The sequence below is a fragment of the Procambarus clarkii genome, chromosome 40 (assembly GCF_040958095.1).
Source record: "Procambarus clarkii isolate CNS0578487 chromosome 40, FALCON_Pclarkii_2.0, whole genome shotgun sequence".
In the NCBI taxonomy this organism is placed as follows: Eukaryota; Metazoa; Arthropoda; class Malacostraca; order Decapoda; family Cambaridae; genus Procambarus; species Procambarus clarkii.
In genome coordinates this window covers 24,750,329-24,770,660 of record NC_091189.1, presented here as the reverse complement: position 1 = coordinate 24,770,660, position 20,332 = coordinate 24,750,329, and the positions used below count along the sequence as shown (strand labels likewise).

The window sequence follows — 20,332 nt, the reverse complement described above, 5'->3', positions numbered from 1 at the left end:
AAAAGGCGCTAAATATCACTAAGGATGCCAATACGAGAACAAAAGTGCATAAGGTGAACAACATCAAAGGTATCCGATTCACTAAGGATTATATCGTGGGGCAGTCGGGAAGCAAGACACACACTCATCCTGGAAGTCTGGACATTCATTAAGAATACTGTATGCATGAGATACGAAATACGAGAACAAAAGCGCATAAGGTGAACAACCTCAAAGGTATCCGATTCACCAAGGATTCTATCAAGGGCCAGTTGGGAAGCAAGATGCACACACATCCTGGAAGTCTGGACATTCATTAAGAATATGCACGACCATAAGAGGGACAATGCAGTTTGGACAATAAGGAGTAGGGTGGTGTTCCATTAAGTGCCCATGAGTTTAATAGGAATGGCCAATACGTAACCTCACCAGAGCCATTTCCCATTGCTGGTTATGATGGTAGGAGGAAGGCCATGGGGACACGCTACCCTTAAGAGCATGCAGCTTGTTACTAGTAACAAAAGACCAGCGTTCCTTCAAATGGGCACAGTGAGGAATGAATAACTGGGTAGAGTCGAAATAAGACCCACCTTTGCGGGAAATGGGTCAAATGGGGATAGCCTCCTTCGCGGCAGCATCCGCATGCTCATTTAAGGAAACACCGATATGGCTGGGAACCCAGCAAAACTCGACTGCATTAAATCTGCAGCAGATAAGAAACGGCCAATATTGAATTTAGACCACTACAGGATGAACAGGATTAAAGGACTCTAGAGCCATGAGGACACTGTGAGAGTCAACTACAACAACAAAGGAAGAATGACAGTGAGAAAGCAGTTGACTTAGAGAAAATTGCATAAAGTTCTGTTGTGAAGATGCATCTCTGGAGGCAGGAGACACACATAGGTGGTCAGGAAATACAGTGGAGTAGCCTACACCTTTGGCAGACTCAGACCCATCTGTGAAGACAGAGATGGAGCAGAAGTGTGAAGATATAGGCTAGTAGCCCATGCCTGATGAATGCTACTAGCATATTCCTGATATAGGCTAGTATCCAATGTCTGATATAGATTAGAAGCCTATATCAGTATACACAAACATCACTTACTGGCCTGCCACACTCTACAAGCTCCTAATTGTGCTTTCAATGAATTCTGTTCCAAATGTTTCATCTGTTAAGTAATAATCCAATGAAAGAACTAAGCCCAGAAGGCTATATAGCACTGTCTGTGTTTCAGAATATCCAGCAGTTTACAGAAATACTTCAGGATTCCAATAATTTTTGTTTCTTTCCTAATTTGTGCAACTCACTGGGGATATCCTCAATTCACAACTTGATTTCTTTACTGTTGAGTAGTACAGAGTTTCTTTGCTTTATGTGATAGGAAAACAAGTGTAGAATTCATTAAGAAAGAATCATTCTGGTTTTGACTTTCATTCTGTTAGTACAGTGAGTGTGAAGCCCTAAATTGGTAAGATGTTCACTCTTCAGACAGAGGGTTTGTCCATGCACTACAGCACAGGCATTTTATTGTGCAGATTTAGTCAGCTTCTTAGCATAGTGCCCTACATCCTTGGCTCACAACCCTAGGGACCCTAGGTTCAATTCGTAGGTTGGATAGAAACAGTTGATCACATTTCCTTTCATATGATGCTACTGTTTATCTAGCAATAAAATAAATACCTGGAGTTAGGCAAATGTTGTGGACTGCATCCTAAGCAAGGTCAGTAATGCACCTGGGGGAAGCCTCGAGAAGCCTAAGAACATGCTTCCTATATCCAACAATGGAAATTATCCGGGAACAGATCGCAAGTGAATACCTATCAAGTCAGTGATCAACAGCTAAAAAAAAAAAAAAAAGAGTGAAAAATACTAGTATTTTATAATAAATTGTGGCTTAATGAGGCACAACCATCTGAAGAGTAATTAAAGAGGATGTCAACAAATACTTAAGGTGTTTTTTCTGACCCTCCATTATCTTTGGCACTTTGTTCTCTTTTAAGAATTCACCATTCCTGAGATAATGGTTTCATGCAAACATTGACCCATGCTTGAGGATATGGTCTCATGCAAACATTGCCCATACTAGAGGATATGGTCTCATGCAAGCATTACCCATACTTGAGGAGATGGTCTCATGCAAGCATTACCCATACTTGAGGAGATGGTCTCATGCAAGCATTACCCATACTTGAGGAGATGGTCTCATGCAAGCATTACCCATACTTGAGGAGAGGGTCTCATGCAAGCATTACTCCATACTTGAGGAGAGGGTCTCATGCAAGCATTACTCCATACTTGAGGAGATGGTCTCATGCAAGCATTACCCATACTTGAGGAGATGGTCTCATGCAAACATTGCCCATACTTGAGGAGATGGTCTCATGCAAACATTGCCCCATGCTTGAGGAGATGGTATCATGCAAACATTGTCCCATGCATGAGGGGATGGTCTCATCCAAGCATTAACCCATGCTTGAGGAGATGGTCTCATGCAAACATTGTCCCATGCTTGAGGAGATGGTCTCATGCAAACATTGCCCATACTTGAGGAGATGGTCTCATGCAAACATTGCCCCATGCATGAGGAGATGGTCTCATCCAAGCATTAACTCATGCTTGAGGAGATGGTCTCATCCAAGCATTAACTCATGCTTGAGGAGATGGTCTCATGCAAATATTTCCCCATCCTAAAGATGGCCTAAAGTAAACACTTTCCCTACACATTTCAAAAGCTTTTACATATTAGAAGAATGTAATAACAAATTAATGGCTACCATGAGAAACTACATGAATCAGAGAAGTGGCAGGAAGAAAGATATATACAGTGTAAAAGCACAGCCAGGGCAAAAGAATGACAAGATGACAGCAAAAAATCTTTCTGGTGGGTTTCCCAAAGAACATTTACTAAAAATGTAAAAGAAACTATCAGATCACCAAGTGGGACTTGGGGTTCAGGTGTAGCCAAGGAACTCTCAATAAAGGATGGTGTGCCATTAATTTGTCCATGGTAGTGCTTCCAGGGCAACCTATGCCAACTTTTCTACTGCCTTGGTACAGAAAATGTACTAATAGTGATTTAAGGAATGCACTTTTCACTATTAATAATTTTTGTAAAGAAATGGTTTATAGCAGCCAATTGTCTATTTAACATCCATATAAAGTACATCTATGTTCCTTTATTCGGAGGATGGCGGGGTTATATCAATGAAAATTAGAACAACAGATATTCTTGAGAGATTAGTAAAACGCTTGCAAATATGTGACCTATAACTAAGGTCTGCAACTCTAGGAAGGAGTAAAGTAAATAAATAAAAAAAAAGGCACCAAGCCTGGAAGACTATTTAGCACCGACTGTGTTGTGAGATATTCAAAAAGACATTAACACTTTCGCGCTATCTGGACGCGCCGGCGCGTTCGGTTTCGTCTAACGCTAACGCATAGTGGACATAAAGTTATGTCAACTTTTAAAATATTTGTATAAAATTCAATTTTTATCCGATTTACTTTGGGTTTGTTTCAAACTGCGCGCCATGAGGCTCTCTTTCTCACCACTAGGCTTCATGGTACAATAAGTTCATGAAAGGTGTGGATAACTTCGATCAAATGGTATTTTGTCCCAAACGGGTTGCAGGTGGGTGACTTTAGCCGTTTATACTGGTAATTCTTCCCCTATATCATGTATTATATGCATATGTCTGTTTAGGGAATTTTATTCCGATCAATATACAACCAAAAATAACTGTGTGCAACAAGTATAAACTTGACAAACATAACAAAAGTAAAAATATTTCGTGTGTGTTTGACGCTCACTGATATGTTCCAGCGTTGTTTTATATTTGTCGTTATTCTAACTTACGCTTTGTTGATATTTTTTACCTATGGGCACATAGAACATTCTATTGCGAACACATTGACATAAAAATGAATGACGTACATAAAAAATTAATGTCATGAGAGTGAAATAAGTATAAACTTTCAAAGCGCCGTGCGTCGTCCCGTCACCGATACCGGAAAACAATTTCACCACTTCCCACACTCTTGCGGGCGGGCTGCATCATTATTCTACGCTTATATTCATATCACCGTGTTCGGAATTTCATTGCGAGTCTATTGATACCAAAATTAACGCTGTAGAACAAGTGTGGAGGTGATTACAATCCCAAGAGTAAAAACATTTTGTTGCTGATGGGCGCTCACGGCGAGTCATCTACGTAGTTATTTATTTGGTGCTGGTATCCCTATATGTTTCGTGACTTATTTTACTGATGTTCTTCTAGAGAATTTTATTGCGAACACGTTGGTACCAAAATGAAATACGTAGCATGAGAACTAAGGTCAGAAGAGTAAAAAGAGTATACACATTTTTGTTTTTACGCTTAAGCGATAAAAACGCAGCGCGCACATTCGGTTGGCTGAGTGACCTTTGCGGAGAGCGCGAAAGTGTTAATATCATTCGGGATGCCAATAATGGTGCAGTAAGACACAAGCAACATCAAAGACATCTGATAAGTAGAAGTAAAGGTAAGATTAAGTTCTTTACTTTCCTAAGATTTCACTTTCATAGTCAACCAAACAGAAGCCTTCCATTTAAAAATCAAATGTGACTTCAGAACACTTTACAAGCACTCCAAAATAACATACAGTACAGCTTTGAAATGTTTGTATGCTTTTTTTCCAGCTAAATGTTGGCATTTTTCTCACTGAAAATATTCCTGTGGCCTGCTATCTATTCTTTGTGAGGTCCCCATAGTTTTACAAACCAGAAATTTGTGCTTCGATATACAATAATATATGTTTCGTAAAAAAATACCAAAAAGCAAGGGATAAAACACTAAAGTTAAAGGATATGTCTTTGGTTGTCATTATTCTTCATAGAACCTTTTTGTTACACCCTATACTTGACAATGATGTAGACAATATTCACATAAGGAAAATTATTATGTCACTAAAACAATCACTTAAAACAAACAGTGAAAATTGAAAACCCTGTGGTATACTTTCTATAGTTGAGTAACATTTTATCAATAAAGGTCAAATGAAACTACAGCTTTGTGACTTTTTGCTTAAAATTGTTGCAAAGAAAACAAACGATAGACTGCTGACATTAGTTGCAATTTTGTTCGTGACTAGGGGTGGCATGAACGGAATGATCGGGGAGCTGACATTTGCTAGGTCAGTTCACTGGGTTACACAGGTCTGGGTCACCTCTCTACCACAGAATTAGTTAATCTTATATATCTGGAGCCTCGGGTTGACCCAAAACCCCACCAAGGTGACGACCTAGCTGCTCCCAAATCACCGCTACCAAAACATCTATTTTTAACCCAGGCCGCAGCCCCACAGAAGAAAGCAGATGGCGCCGTTCTCCCTCCAGAGCTGCTGGCAAAGAAATGAACACCTAAGAGGCCTGCAGTCATCTTGGGTGTGGCCATGAGCTGGTTGGGCCACCATCTAGCTTGTACACAAAATTGGCCTCTTCTTGGTAATCATACACAAGTGGATTATCAATATACATGATCATTGTGACAATGGTAGTTACTAGATTTTTCACAGGGCACTGATTCATATACCACCTGTGTTCCTTACATGAATGAAATTTGGAGTTTAGTCTTTTATCATTGGACAACTACTTAATGCAGTTACATCATTACCTTAGTTGATTTTTAAGAAGCCAAACTTCACCTTGTATTTTATGTTTCACAGTGCAACTGCCTTACACATGTTTATATACAAAGTTGTGTAGAAAACTGTTCTTTTGAATGCAACACAACTGAATAACCTTTTTTTTAAATAATTACTCACTTAAAAAAAGGAAAATCCATGATTTGTGCTATAGCACCTAAAATGACAAGGAAACCTTGGTAAAGTTGTCTGGCATACACAACATGGTGACAACGGCGCTAATCTTCGCCAAAAGACTAAACACAAAGTGTTGGCATGTAAGGCAAACGCAAGTGAGAACTTCACGTAGTTATTATGTGACACGTGACAGTCCAGCTGCCTTGGCCACCTGTCCGTCTTGGCCAGCTAAAGCTATCAATATATAGAACATCTATCACAATAATAATTAAAAGCATACAAAAAGTCACAGCAATTCCAAAGGGTGTCACAATTTCTCCTGAGCCCTTGAAAAATTGGGATCCCTTTAGATTATTAAAGAGGCCAAGGCGGACAGACTTACCATCAATACAGCAGCTCACATATAGATGAACAAGGGTTTCCAAATGCAAGAGTTGAGAACTGGCCATGTACGGCAGTGTGTGTACTATGCACATAGATGCACACGTGCACACACACTCTCTGAGGCCGGAGTGTGGCCATCAGGTACATAGAACACTCAAACTGTTGTGTCCTTTCTAGCCACTTAGTCAAAAGTGGTTACATTCACACTCCTTTTATCACACAATTACATCTTTCTTCTCTTTCCAGTAGGCTGTTTGACAAACATGTTTGTGCTAATAAGCAGCACCCTCACATTCATTTAGTTCACACTACCGTCATTGTTGTCCCTGACACAATGCCTTACTGGCTACATGACTTGACCAGAAATCATCTGGGTTGGTTCAACCATCCACATACATGCCCAGGACCACACCAGACTGTTGGGAACTGCTACCCTGATCACACCAAGGTTGTGGGGAGGGCAGTGTAGGGCTGCCAGTTACTGTGAATACGGTATCCTCTTCTCATCATCATCATCATCATTCTTCGTCCTCTTGGGCATGAGTGGGGGCGGTGAGTCAGGAGGCCTCATGACGGCCGCCACATAGTCCGCAGGCGACGGCACATCGATGGCATGCTCGCAGTGGCAAGTAGCACCACAGGCACGGCACCAATAGGGATAACAATGTTAATCCAAGCCACCGTCGCCCGCACGACTCATCTGCTGTGCCTCCAGGACCCCCACATTCACACGGATGGTGCGCAAAATCCCCTTCAGCATCACTCATGCAGTGATATAACATACACTGTGCGCAGGAGATACATGTAAGTGTGTCAATAGCTGTGCGCACACAGTCTGGGGCATATTCACAACTGCCTCGTGAATTCATATCGTATGTAAACATCTCCTGGCAGTGTCGACAGCGAGCTTTTATGGTCTTTCTGACCCTTTTTTCTCGTTTTCTAGGTCTCTTACCAGGTAGTAACTGAGGAGCCATTTGTTGTGAATGAGTTCCCCGACAAGCTCGAGCTGCTGTTGCTTCTTGAGAGATGTTATACTGTGCCTCTTCTCCCCTTTTATGCCTTCAACTACTGGGTAGCTATACTCATGGTGCATTACTGCTGGCTGACTTTCTGCTGGATCAAACTGAACATAGGAGTAGTTTTCTCCAGAAACTCCTATTTTATCTTGGTCCTGGGATATATCAAGGGGGTTAACAGACTTATGCTCACAATCCAATTCTAATGGCTTGTCGGGGGGGTTGTTGTTATGGGGCAGTGGAGGTCTGGGCCGGGGTGGAAATGTGATGCGGTGCAGGTGGTGGTGATGGTGGTGGTTGGTGTGAGGGTGGGGGTGGGTATACGGCTGAGTTGTTGTCCCTGCCGTAGAGGTGGCCAGGTTAGAAGTGGTGGAAGAGGGAGAGGTGTTTGTAGTGGATATGCCAGTTCCTCCCGCTGATCCGATTCCCCCACTCCACCTCCTGGTGGTGGGTAATGGTGGTGGTGGTGATGGTGGTGGTGGTGGTGAGGGGGGTGGTCTGGGGTGGGCAGGGGGGTTGAGGTGGGTGTGTGACGGCTGCTGCTGCAGGTGGTGACCGACCCTGACGACGACCGTGACCCATCTCTCTCCACCGGAAGATTCACCGTCTGCAAATCACCATCACTGTCAAGGTTGGTTATTAATAACTATGTCAGTTCATTATTATCAGTGAATAAAATCTAAACTACAAAAGTAAAATAATAATTTTTTAGCAAATGTTTAAGGGATATAGGAAATTAATGAATAAAATATGAAGAGATTAAGAAAATTAAATAAAAACAAAACAAAAAAGGAAATGGAACACCCTAGAGATTCTTACCAATAATTAACAGACAAATTAGACAAATTATTTTAAAGCAAAGAATATAAAAATAATAAAAATTGAAATGATAAAAAATACACATGTACGAAGATGCCACTTACCATAAATACATTATCATCGCCAACATCTATGTTGAGTCCATGGCGATATGAGGGAAAGTCGGTGAGACCTGAGAATTATAAACTCATTACATTATCATACAATCAATTTCTGCGGTTCAGTTCCAATTTTAGAATGCTACACATCTTCCTACTCCTAATAATATATATATATATATAGATATATATATTATATATATATATATATATATAATATATATATATATATATATATATATATATATATATATATATATACATACATATATATATATATGTATATGTATATATATATATAATATATATATATATGTCGTACCTAGTAGCCAGAACTCACTTCTGAGCCTACTATGCAAGGCCCGATTTGCCTAATAAGCCAAGTTTTCATGAATAAATTGCTTTTCGACTAAATAACCTACCTAACCTAACCTAACCTAACTTTTTCGGCTACCTAACCTAACCTAACCTAACCTATAAAGATAGGTTAGGTTAGGTTAGGTAGGGTTGGTTAGGTTCGGTCATATATCTACGTTAATTTTAACTCCAATAAAAAAAAATTGACCTCTTACATAATGAAATGGGTTGCTTTATCATTTCATAAGAAAAAATTTAGAGAAAATATATTAATTCATGAAAACTTGGCTTATTAGGCAAATCGGGCCTTGCATTGTAGGCTGAGAAGTGAGTTCTGGCTACTAGGTACGACATATATATATATATATATATATATATATATGTCGTACCTAGTAGCCAGAACGCACTTCTCAGCCTACTATACAAGGCCTGATTTGCCTAATAAGCCAAGTTTTCATGAATTAATTGTTTTTCGACTACCTAACCTACCTGACCTAACCTAACCTAACTTTTTCGGCTACCTAACCTAACCTAACCTATAAAGATAGGTTAGGTTAGGTTAGGTAGGGTTGGTTAGGTTCGGTCATATATCTACGTTAATTTTAACTCCAATAAAAAAAAATTGACCTCATACATAATGAAATGGGTAGCTTTATCATTTCATAAGAAAAAAATTAGAGAAAATATATTAATTCATGAAAACTTGGCTTATTAGGCAAATCGGGCCATGTATAGTAGGCTGAGAAGTGCGTTCTGGCTACTAGGTACGACATATATATATATATATATATATATATATATATATATATATATATATATATATATATATATATATACTGTATATACATATACATATATACATATACATATATATACTGTATATACATATATATATATATATATATATATATATATATATATATATATATATATATATATATATATATAATGTCGTACCTAGTAGCCAGAACTCACTTCTCAGCCTACTATGCGAGGCCCGATTTGCCTAATAAGCCAAGTTTTACTGAATTAATATATTTTCTCTAATTTTTTTCTTATGAAATGATAAAGCTATCCATTTCATTATGTATGAGGTCAATTTTTTTTTATTGGAGTTAAAATTAACGTAGATATATGACCGAACCTAACCAACCCTACCTAACCTAACCTAACCTATCTTTATAGGTTAGGTTAGGTTAGGTAGCCGAAAACGTTAGGTTAGGTTAGGTAGGTTAGGTTGTCGAAAAAACATTAATTCATGAAAACTAGGCTTATTAGGCAAATCGGGCCTTGCATAGGCTGAGAAGTGAGTTCTGGCTACTAGGTACGACATATATATGTATATATATATATACATATATATGTCGTACCTAGTAGCCAGAACTCACTTCTCAGCCTACAATGCAAGGCCCGATTTGCCTAATAAGCCAAGTTTTCATGAATTAATATATTTTCTCTAAATTTTTTCTTATGAAATGATAAAGCAACCCATTTCATTATGTAAGAGGTCAATTTTTTTTTATTGGAGTTAAAATTAACGTAGATATATGACCGAACCTAACCAACCCTACCTAACCTAACCTAACCTATCTTTATAGGTTAGGTTAGGTTAGGTTAGGTAGCCGAAAAAGTTAGGTTAGGTTAGGTTAGGTAGGTTATTTAGTCGAAAAGCAATTTATTCATGAAAACTTGGCTTATTAGGCAAATCGGGCCTTGCATAGTAGGCTCAGAAGTGAGTTCTGGCTACTAGGTACGACATATATATATATATATATATATATATACATATATACATATATATATATATATGTATGTATATATATATATATATATATATATATATATATATATATATATATATATATATATATATATATATATATATATATATATATATATATATATATATATATATATTATTAGGAGTAGGAAGATGTGTAGCATTCTAAAATTGGAACTGAACCGCAGAAATTGATTGTATGATAATGTAATGAGTTTATAATTCTCAGGTCTCACCGACTTTCCCTCATATCGCCATGGACTCAACATAGATGTTGGCGATGATAATGTATTTATGGTAAGTGGCATCTTCGTACATGTGTATTTTTTATCATTTCAATTTTTATTATTTTTATATTCTTTGCTTTAAAATAATTTGTCTAATTTGTCTGTTAATTATTGGTAAGAATCTCTAGGGTGTTCCATTTCCTTTTTTGTTTTGTTTTTATTTAATTTTCTTAATCTCTTCATATTTTATTCATTAATTTCCTATATCCCTTAAACATTTGCTAAAAAATTATTATTTTACTTTTGTAGTTTAGATTTTATTCACTGATAATAATGAACTGACATAGTTATTAATAACCAACCTTGACAGTGATGGTGATTTGCAGACGGTGAATCTTCCGGTGGAGAGAGATGGGTCACGGTCGTCGTCAGGGTCGGTCACCACCTGCAGCAGCAGCCGTCACACACCCACCTCAACCCCCCTGCCCACCCCAGACCACCCCCCTCACCACCACCACCACCATCACCACCACCACCATTACCCACCACCAGGAGGTGGAGTGGGGGGAATCGGATCAGCGGGAGGAACTGGCATATCCACTACAAACACCTCTCCCTCTTCCACCACTTCTAACCTGGCCACCTCTACGGCAGGGACAACAACTCAGCCGTATACCCACCCCCACCCTCACACCAACCACCACCATCACCACCACCTGCACCGCATCACATTTCCACCCCGGCCCAGACCTCCACTGCCCCATAACAACAACCCCCCCGACAAGCCATTAGAATTGGATTGTGAGCATAAGTCTGTTAACCCCCTTGATATATCCCAGGACCAAGATAAAATAGGAGTTTCTGGAGAAAACTACTCCTATGTTCAGTTTGATCCAGCAGAAAGTCAGCCAGCAGTAATGCACCATGAGTATAGCTACCCAGTAGTTGAAGGCATAAAAGGGGAGAAGAGGCACAGTATAACATCTCTCAAGAAGCAACAGCAGCTCGAGCTTGTCGGGGGAACTCATTCACAACAAATGGCTCCTCAGTTACTACCTGGTAAGAGACCTAGAAAACGAGAAAAAAGGGTCAGAAAGACCATAAAAGCTCGCTGTCGACACTGCCAGGAGATGTTTACATACGATATGAATTCACGAGGCAGTTGTGAATATGCCCCAGACTGTGTGCGCACAGCTATTGACACACTTACATGTATCTCCTGCGCACAGTGTATGTTATATCACTGCATGAGTGATGCTGAAGGGGATTTTGCGCACCATCCGTGTGAATGTGGGGGTCCTGGAGGCACAGCAGATGAGTCGTGCGGGCGACGGTGGCTTGGATTAACATTGTTATCCCTATTGGTGCCGTGCCTGTGGTGCTACTTGCCACTGCGAGCATGCCATCGATGTGCCGTCGCCTGCGGACTATGTGGCGGCCGTCATGAGGCCTCCTGACTCACCGCCCCCACTCATGCCCAAGAGGACGAAGAAGATGATGATGATGATGATGATGAGGAAGAGGATACCGTATTCACAGTAACTGGCAGCCCTACACTGCCCTCCCCACAACCTTGGTGTGATCAGGGTAGCAGTTCCCAACAGTCTGGTGTGGTCCTGGGCATGTATGTGGATGGTTGAACCAACCCAGATGATTTCTGGTCAAGTCATGTAGCCAGTAAGGCATTGTGTCAGGGACAACAATGACGGTAGTGTGAACTAAATGAATGTGAGGGTGCTGCTTATTAGCACAAACATGTTTGTCAAACAGCCTACTGGAAAGAGAAGAAAGAATGTAATTGTGTGATAAAAGGAGTGTGAATGTAACCACTTTTGACTAAGTGGCTAGAAAGGACACAACAGTTTGAGTGTTCTATGTACCTGATGGCCACACTCCGGCCTCAGAGAGTGTGTGTGCACGTGTGCATCTATGTGCATAGTACACACACTGCCGTACATGGCCAGTTCTCAACTCTTGCATTTGGAAACCCTTGTTCATCTATATGTGAGCTGCTGTATTGATGGTAAGTCTGTCCGCCTTGGCCTCTTTAATAATCTAAAGGGATCCCAATTTTTCAAGGGCTCAGGAGAAATTGTGACACCCTTTGGAATTGCTGTGACTTTTTGTATGCTTTTAATTATTATTGTGATAGATGTTCTATATATTGATAGCTTTAGCTGGCCAAGACGGACAGGTGGCCAAGGCAGCTGGACTGTCACGTGTCACATAATAACTACGTGAAGTTCTCACTTGCGTTTGCCTTACATGCCAACACTTTGTGTTTAGTCTTTTGGCGAAGATTAGCGCCGTTGTCACCATGTTGTGTATGCCAGACAACTTTACCAAGGGTTTCCTTGTCATTTTAGGTGCTATAGCACAAATCATGGATTTTCCTTTTTTTAAGTGAGTAATTATTTAAAAAAAAAGGTTATTCAGTTGTGTTGCATTCAAAAGAACAGTTTTCTACACAACTTTGTATATAAACATGTGTAAGGCAGTTGCACTGTGAAACATAAAATACAAGGTGAAGTTTGGCTTCTTAAAAATCAAACTAAGGTAATGATGTAACTGCATTAAGTAGTTGTCCAATGATAAAAGACTAAACCTCCAAATTTCATTCATGTAAGGAACACAGGTGGTATATGAATCAGTGCCCTGTGAAAAATCTAGTAACTACCATTGTCACAATGATCATGTATATTGATAATCCACTTGTGTATGATTACCAAGAAGAGGCCAATTTTGTGTACAAGCTAGATGGTGGCCCAACCAGCTCATGGCCACACCCAAGATGACTGCAGGCCTCTTAGGTGTTCATTTCTTTGCCAGCAGCTCTGGAGGGAGAACGGCGCCATCTGCTTTCTTCTGTGGGGCTGCGGCCTGGGTTAAAAATAGATGTTTTGGTAGCGGTGATTTGGGAGCAGCTAGGTCGTCACCTTGGTGGGGTTTTGGGTCAACCCGAGGCTCCAGATATATAAGATTAACTAATTCTGTGGTAGAGAGGTGACCCAGACCTGTGTAACCCAGTGAACTGACCTAGCAAATGTCAGCTCCCCGATCATTCCGTTCATGCCACCCCTAGTCACGAACAAAATTGCAACTAATGTCAGCAGTCTATCGTTTGTTTTCTTTGCAACAATTTTAAGCAAAAAGTCACAAAGCTGTAGTTTCATTTGACCTTTATTGATAAAATGTTACTCAACTATAGAAAGTATACCACAGGGTTTTCAATTTTCACTGTTTGTTTTAAGTGATTGTTTTAGTGACATAATAATTTTCCTTATGTGAATATTGTCTACATCATTGTCAAGTATAGGGTGTAACAAAAAGGTTCTATGAAGAATAATGACAACCAAAGACATATCCTTTAACTTTAGTGTTTTATCCCTTGCTTTTTGGTATTTTTTTACGAAACATATATTATTGTATATCGAAGCACAAATTTCTGGTTTGTAAAACTATGGGGACCTCACAAAGAATAGATAGCAGGCCACAGGAATATTTTCAGGTGAGAAAAATGCCAACATTTAGCTGGAAAAAAAGCATACAAACATTTCAAAGCTGTATGTTATTTTGGAGTGCTTGTAAAGTGTTCTGAAGTCACATTTGATTTTTAAATGGAAGGCTTCTGTTTGGTTGACTATGAAAGTGAAATCTTAGGAAAGTAAAGAACTTAATCTTACCTTTACTTCTACTTATCAGATGTCTTTGATGTTGCTTGTGTCTTACTGCACCATTATTGGCATCCCGAATGATATTAATGTCTTTTTGAATATCTCACAACACAGTCGGTGCTAAATAGTCTTCCAGGCTTGGTGCCTTTTTTTTTTATTTATTTACTTTACTCCTTCCTAGAGTTGCAGACCTTAGTTATAGGTCACATATTTGCAAGCCTTTTACTAATCTCTCAAGAATATCTGTTGTTCTAATTTTCATTGATATAACCCCGCCATCCTCCGAATAAAGGAACATAGATGTACTTTATATGGATGTTAAATAGACAATTGGCTGCTATAAACCATTTCTTTACAAAAATTATTAATAGTGAAAAGTGCATTCCTTAAATTACTATTAGTACATTTTCTGTACCAAGGCAGTAGAAAAGTTGGCATAGGTTGCCCTGGAAGCACTACCATGGACAAATTAATGGCACACCATCCTTTATTGAGAGTTCCTTGGCTACACCTGAACCCCAAGTCCCACTTGGTGATCTGATAGTTTCTTTTACATTTTTAGTAAATGTTCTTTGGGAAACCCACCAGAAAGATTTTTTGCTGTCATCTTGTCATTCTTTTGCCCTGGCTGTGCTTTTACACTGTATATATCTTTCTTCCTGCCACTTCTCTGATTCATGTAGTTTCTCATGGTAGCCATTAATTTGTTATTACATTCTTCTAATATGTAAAAGCTTTTGAAATGTGTAGGGAAAGTGTTTACTTTAGGCCATCTTTAGGATGGGGAAATATTTGCATGAGACCATCTCCTCAAGCATGGAGTAATGTTAGCATGAGACCATCTCAAGCATGAGTTAATGCTTGGATGAGACCATCTCCTCAAGCATGAGTTAATGCTTGGATGAGACCATCTCCTCATGCATGGGGCAATGTTTGCATGAGACCATCTCCTCAAGCATGGGACAATGTTTGCATGAGACCATCTCCTCAAGCATGGGTTAATGCTTGGATGAGACCATCCCCTCATGCATGGGACAATGTTTGCATGATACCATCTCCTCAAGCATGGGGCAATGTTTGCATGAGACCATCTCCTCAAGTATGGGCAATGTTTGCATGAGACCATCTCCTCAAGTATGGGTAATGCTTGCATGAGACCATCTCCTCAAGTATGGAGTAATGCTTGCATGAGACCCTCTCCTCAAGTACTGTATGGGCAATGTTTGCATGAGACCATCTCCTCAAGTATGGGTAATGCTTGCATGAGACCATCTCCTCAAGTATGGGTAATGCTTGCATGAGACCATCTCCTCAAGTATGGGTAATGCTTGCATGAGACCATATCCTCTAGTATGGGCAATGTTTGCATGAGACCATATCCTCAAGCATGGGTCAATGTTTGCATGAAACCATTATCTCAGGAATGATGAATTCTTAAAAGAGAACAAAGTGCCAAAGATAATGGAGGGTCAGAAAAAACACCTTAAGTATTTGTTGACATCCTCTTTAATTACTCTTCAGATGGTTGTGCCTCATTAAGCCACAATTTATTATAAAATACTAGTATTTTTCACTCTTTTTTTTTTTTTTTAGCTGTTGATCACTGACTTGATAGGTATTCACTTGCGATCTGTTCCCGGATAATTTCCATTGTTGGATATAGGAAGCATGTTCTTAGGCTTCTCGAGGCTTCCCCCAGGTGCATTACTGACCTTGCTTAGGATGCAGTCCACAATATTTGCCTAACTCCAGGTATTTATTTTATTGCTAGATAAACAGTAGCATCATATGAAAGGAAATGTGATCAACTGTTTCTATCCAACCTACGAATTGAACCTAGGGTCCCTAGGGTTGTGAGCCAAGGATGTAGGGCACTATGCTAAGAAGGTGACTAAATCTGCACAATAAAATGCCTGTGCTGTAGTGCATGGACAAACCCTCTGTCTGAAGAGTGAACATCTTACCAATTTAGGGCTTCACACTCACTGTACTAACAGAATGAAAGTCAAAACCAGAATGATTCTTTCTTAATGAATTCTACACTTGTTTTCCTATCACATAAAGCAAAGAAACTCTGTACTACTCAACAGTAAAGAAATCAAGTTGTGAATTGAGGATATCCCCAGTGAGTTGCACAAATTAGGAAAGAAACAAAAATTATTGGAATCCTGAAGTATTTCTGTAAACTGCTGGATATTCTGAAACACAGACAGTGCTATATAGCCTTCTGGGCTTAGTTCTTTCATTGGATAATTACTTAACAGATGAAACATTTGGAACAGAATTCATTGAAAGCACAATTAGGAGCTTGTAGAGTGTGGCAGGCCAGTAAGTGATGTTTGTGTATACTGATATAGGCTTCTAATCTATATCAGACATTGGATACTAGCCTATATCAGGAATATGCTAGTAGCATTCATCAGGCATGGGCTACTAGCCTATATCTTCACACTTCTGCTCCATCTCTGTCTTCACAGATTGGTCTGAGTCTGCCAAAGGTGTAGGCTACTCCACTGTATTTCCTGACCACCTATGTGTGTCTCCTGCCTCCAGAGATGCATCTTCACAACAGAACTTTATGCAATTTTCTCTAAGTCAACTGCTTTCTCACTGTCATTCTTCCTTTGTTGTTGTAGTTGACTCTCACAGTGTCCTCATGGCTCTAGAGTCCTTTAATCCTGTTCATCCTGTAGTGGTCTAAATTCAATATTGGCCGTTTCTTATCTGCTGCAGATTTAATGCAGTCGAGTTTTGCTGGGTTCCCAGCCATATCGGTGTTTCCTTAAATGAGCATGCGGATGCTGCCGCGAAGGAGGCTAAACCCATTTGACCCATTTCCCGCAAAGGTGGGTCTTATTTCGACTCTACCCAGTTATTCATTCCTCACTGTGCCCATTTGAAGGAACGCTGGTCTTTTGTTACTAGTAACAAGCTGCATGCTCTTAAGGGTAGTGTGTCCCCATGGCCTTCCTCCTACCATCATAACCAGCAATGGGAAATGGCTCTGGTGAGGTTACGTATTGGCCATTCCTATTAAACTCATGGGCACTTAATGGAACACCACCCTACTCCTTATTGTCCAAACTGCATTGTCCCTCTTATGGTCGTGCATATTCTTAATGAATGTCCAGACTTCCAGGATGTGTGTGCATCTTGCTTCCCAACTGGCCCTCGATAGAATCCTTGGTGAATCGGATACCTTTGAGGTTGTTTAGCTTATGCGCTTTTGTTCTCGTATTTCGTATCTCATGCATATTCTTGTTGAATGTCCAGACTTCCAGGATGAGTGTGTGTCTTGCTTCCCGACTGCCCCACGATATAATCCTTAGTGAATCGGATACCTTTGATGTTGTTCACCTTATGCACTTTTGTTCTCGTATTGGCATCCTTAGTGATATTTAGCGCCTTTTTAATATCCAGCACATTTGACGGTGCTACATAGCCTCCCTGGCTTGGTGTCTTCTTTTTATAATTACTTACTAGCCTATATCAGGCATAAACTAGTAGTATATATCAGTTATGGGCTTCTAGTTTATATCAGTCATAGACTACTAGCCTATATCATTATAATATCTTCTTGCCTATTTTTATTGTGTGGAGGATAAATAAGGACTGCTAAGAGTAATTGCTAGGATCTAAACTCTTACCTAATCAACCAGAGTAACTTTCAACTTTCCATGTTGCCTTCTGTGCTTTGTAATATTGTAAGAAACTTATTGACCACTTTAGCTAGATTCGCTTGTATCAGATCTCAGGACCTATACTTTAAGTCCTGAGATTACCAGTAATTATACTTTAGAGTACATGCAATTTGCATGAAGGTCTCTCATTTTTGATAACTGCGTGATTGATGTTGGGAAAGACTGTCATGGATGCCTAACTTCATCAATGTTGACATCAGGCAGGACTTGAGTTTTATTTTTTGGAGTTACTCATGCAAGCACTTGGCAGTGTGCTGTATTTATAGGCATAGTTACAGATTGGAAGCTACGTTTGTCATGTCTCATCTTTCCTATAATCTTTGTCATATGATTCTGTGAAACTGCTTTGGGTTGCTAGTATGGTCATTGTTATTACATAATTTTTTGTGTTTTTGTGCTCGATGAGTTTCTCCAAGCTAACCAACTCTTTTAGTTGTTTTATGGTTCTACAGTATATTGAGGGGCATGATGTTTTCCATTTTGCTATAAATGTTGAGTGATTGTGGATTTTAGGACCCTTTTCTGTGCTATATGAAAAATTGGTTTGTGTGTGTGATGCGTGTTATAGCGTGCATTGCTTTTTGCTAACTTAGTGACAATTTCATTGTGGAGTATTCCACAGTGTGCTAGCACCAATTGTATTTTTGTGTATGTCACTTATCACTTATGGTATATGCACAAGTTACATATACCATATATGTATATGCACAAGTTACATATACCATATATGTATATGCACAAGTTGATCATATTCCTCACTCTATTTTCTGTACTTCAAAGGTACAGTATGGTATTAATACAGACAGCAAGTCACAATAATGTGAGTGAAAATAAGACACCCAGACTAATTAGACAACCTTTCACATTAACAACATTTCGGTCCTTCCTAGACAACTGTCATTGATAATCGTCAAGGATGGTCTGAAACATTGTCACTTTCTTTATTTTCAGATGTGTGGGTTGGGTGTCTACAGCATTATTATACAGTACAGTATGTTCTTGGCTAAACTCTTGTTCTTTCCTTAAACACTCACATATAAACTTTCTTTGCTCAATTCATATTACACAAGACCATAAAACAGTATTGTAGTGCAAATTACTGTATTAAATTGCACTGCATATCTTCTTACAGTATTATGATTCATCATCAAAATTACTCCATATGTTATCATAGTTCCATGGCTCAGCATCTCTGTGACTGGGAATAAGAAGCTGGGGCTCATCAAAGGTTCCCTTATTATTCCTAGAGATTATTTTAGTTGTAATTAGAAGTGAAGCATTGTTTTGGTATTTATATACTAGCACTAGCTGTTCCATTTCATTGATTTATTACACTATAGGTAAATTCAGGTAAAAATTATCTATTGTTTGTTTTACATTATGGCTTAATAATGCTGCTCGATACATTGACTTACATTAGCTCTTCTAAATAAATGGATTGGATTAATGTCTTCTAATTTGGTCAGCATTTTTATGGTCTCAATGTGATCAGCCCTGCCATGTCTGGTTTGCAGTTTTGTTACCATTGATTCTATCAACTTTTCCTGGTATGACAGTTGTCTTAGTTACAGAATAATTTTCGTTGCTCTGCCCTGCCCATTACAGTTCTCCTATTGAAGATGAGGTTTCCATGCATGACCAATTGGAGCACACCAGCTGAAAAAAAATCTTGTTTGCTTTCCTTGATGTCAAAAATTCATTAGATTATTCCAAGGGTTTTGTGGACTTTAACTTGAAGGACCCCTCATTAGCTCTCTGAGCTTTGCTTTGCCATCAACCTTAGCCCAACACACTGCATATACATTAGATCTATCCTCATTTTAGTATGGGGCATATCCTGATTCCTGAATGCAGTGCAAGTTCCTGGCTGGCAGAAAGCCTTTTATTTTCTTTGGACTGGTGATAGTTTTAATGTTGTCTCCAGACTCTAGATTGAAAGGAGGATTCCTCCAGAATTTCAGGCCTTCCTTGTGGGTCCTTCTTTTCTTCCTTCGATGCTGTGGCAGTGCCGTGTTTGCTCCTGCCCTTTTCTGCTTACTGAGGTTAGATGGTGGAGCGAGTATATTATTGGGATAATCTACTCGCTACATAGGTGCTTCCATTGTAGTAATGTGATGCATAATCGTTTGTTGCACTTCTGGTCGAAGGCTGGCGGGTTGGGTCACATCTTTGAAATCATCCAGGAGTGCTTGAAGTTCCGTAGATGCGACTGGAGTGATGCTGTTAACCTATGTAGAGGTACTAGGGGGAAGCTCAAAGTACTGCACCAATGGATTCATGTCCAGTTGTGGAGGTCGCCTCTAGCTGTGGTCACACCCACTTAGTAGATGTTCTCAGTTCATCTGTGGGACACGAAGTCTTCTCTGGGCAGTTCCTGATATGTCTCATTCACTTTTCCTAGTTTCCTTCATTCTCTGCCTTATTGTCTGCTGTTATATCCGTTTTTGCTATTCCCTGGTTATTTATACTGCTCCTGCAGGTCTTGTTACAT

At 39.5% G+C, this 20,332-nt stretch overlaps 1 protein-coding gene and 1 pseudogene across 4 annotated transcripts in view; one reads left to right on the top strand and one right to left on the bottom strand.

The window, feature by feature from the left end:
• LOC123757984 (Sprouty-related protein with EVH-1 domain) overlaps positions 1–13,626 on the top strand; it is a 102,946-nt gene extending 89,320 nt beyond the window's left edge. For 2 of the 4 annotated variants that reach the window (XM_069338874.1, XM_069338873.1), the window contains exons 2-3: positions 10,383–10,536; positions 10,853–13,626. In XM_069338874.1, coding sequence (XP_069194975.1) covers positions 10,534–10,536; positions 10,853–11,923 — 1,074 coding nt within the window. In that variant the 5' untranslated portion in view covers positions 10,383–10,533 and the 3' untranslated portion in view covers positions 11,924–13,626. Of the gene's footprint in view, positions 1–10,382; positions 10,537–10,836 lie in introns of all 4 variants that reach the window. The other 2 variants (XM_069338872.1, XM_069338871.1) reach the window with 1 other exon arrangement.
• LOC138372836 (sprouty-related, EVH1 domain-containing protein 2-like) lies at positions 6,694–10,489 on the bottom strand (annotated as a pseudogene).
• Positions 13,627–20,332: the final 6,706 nt, after the last annotated feature.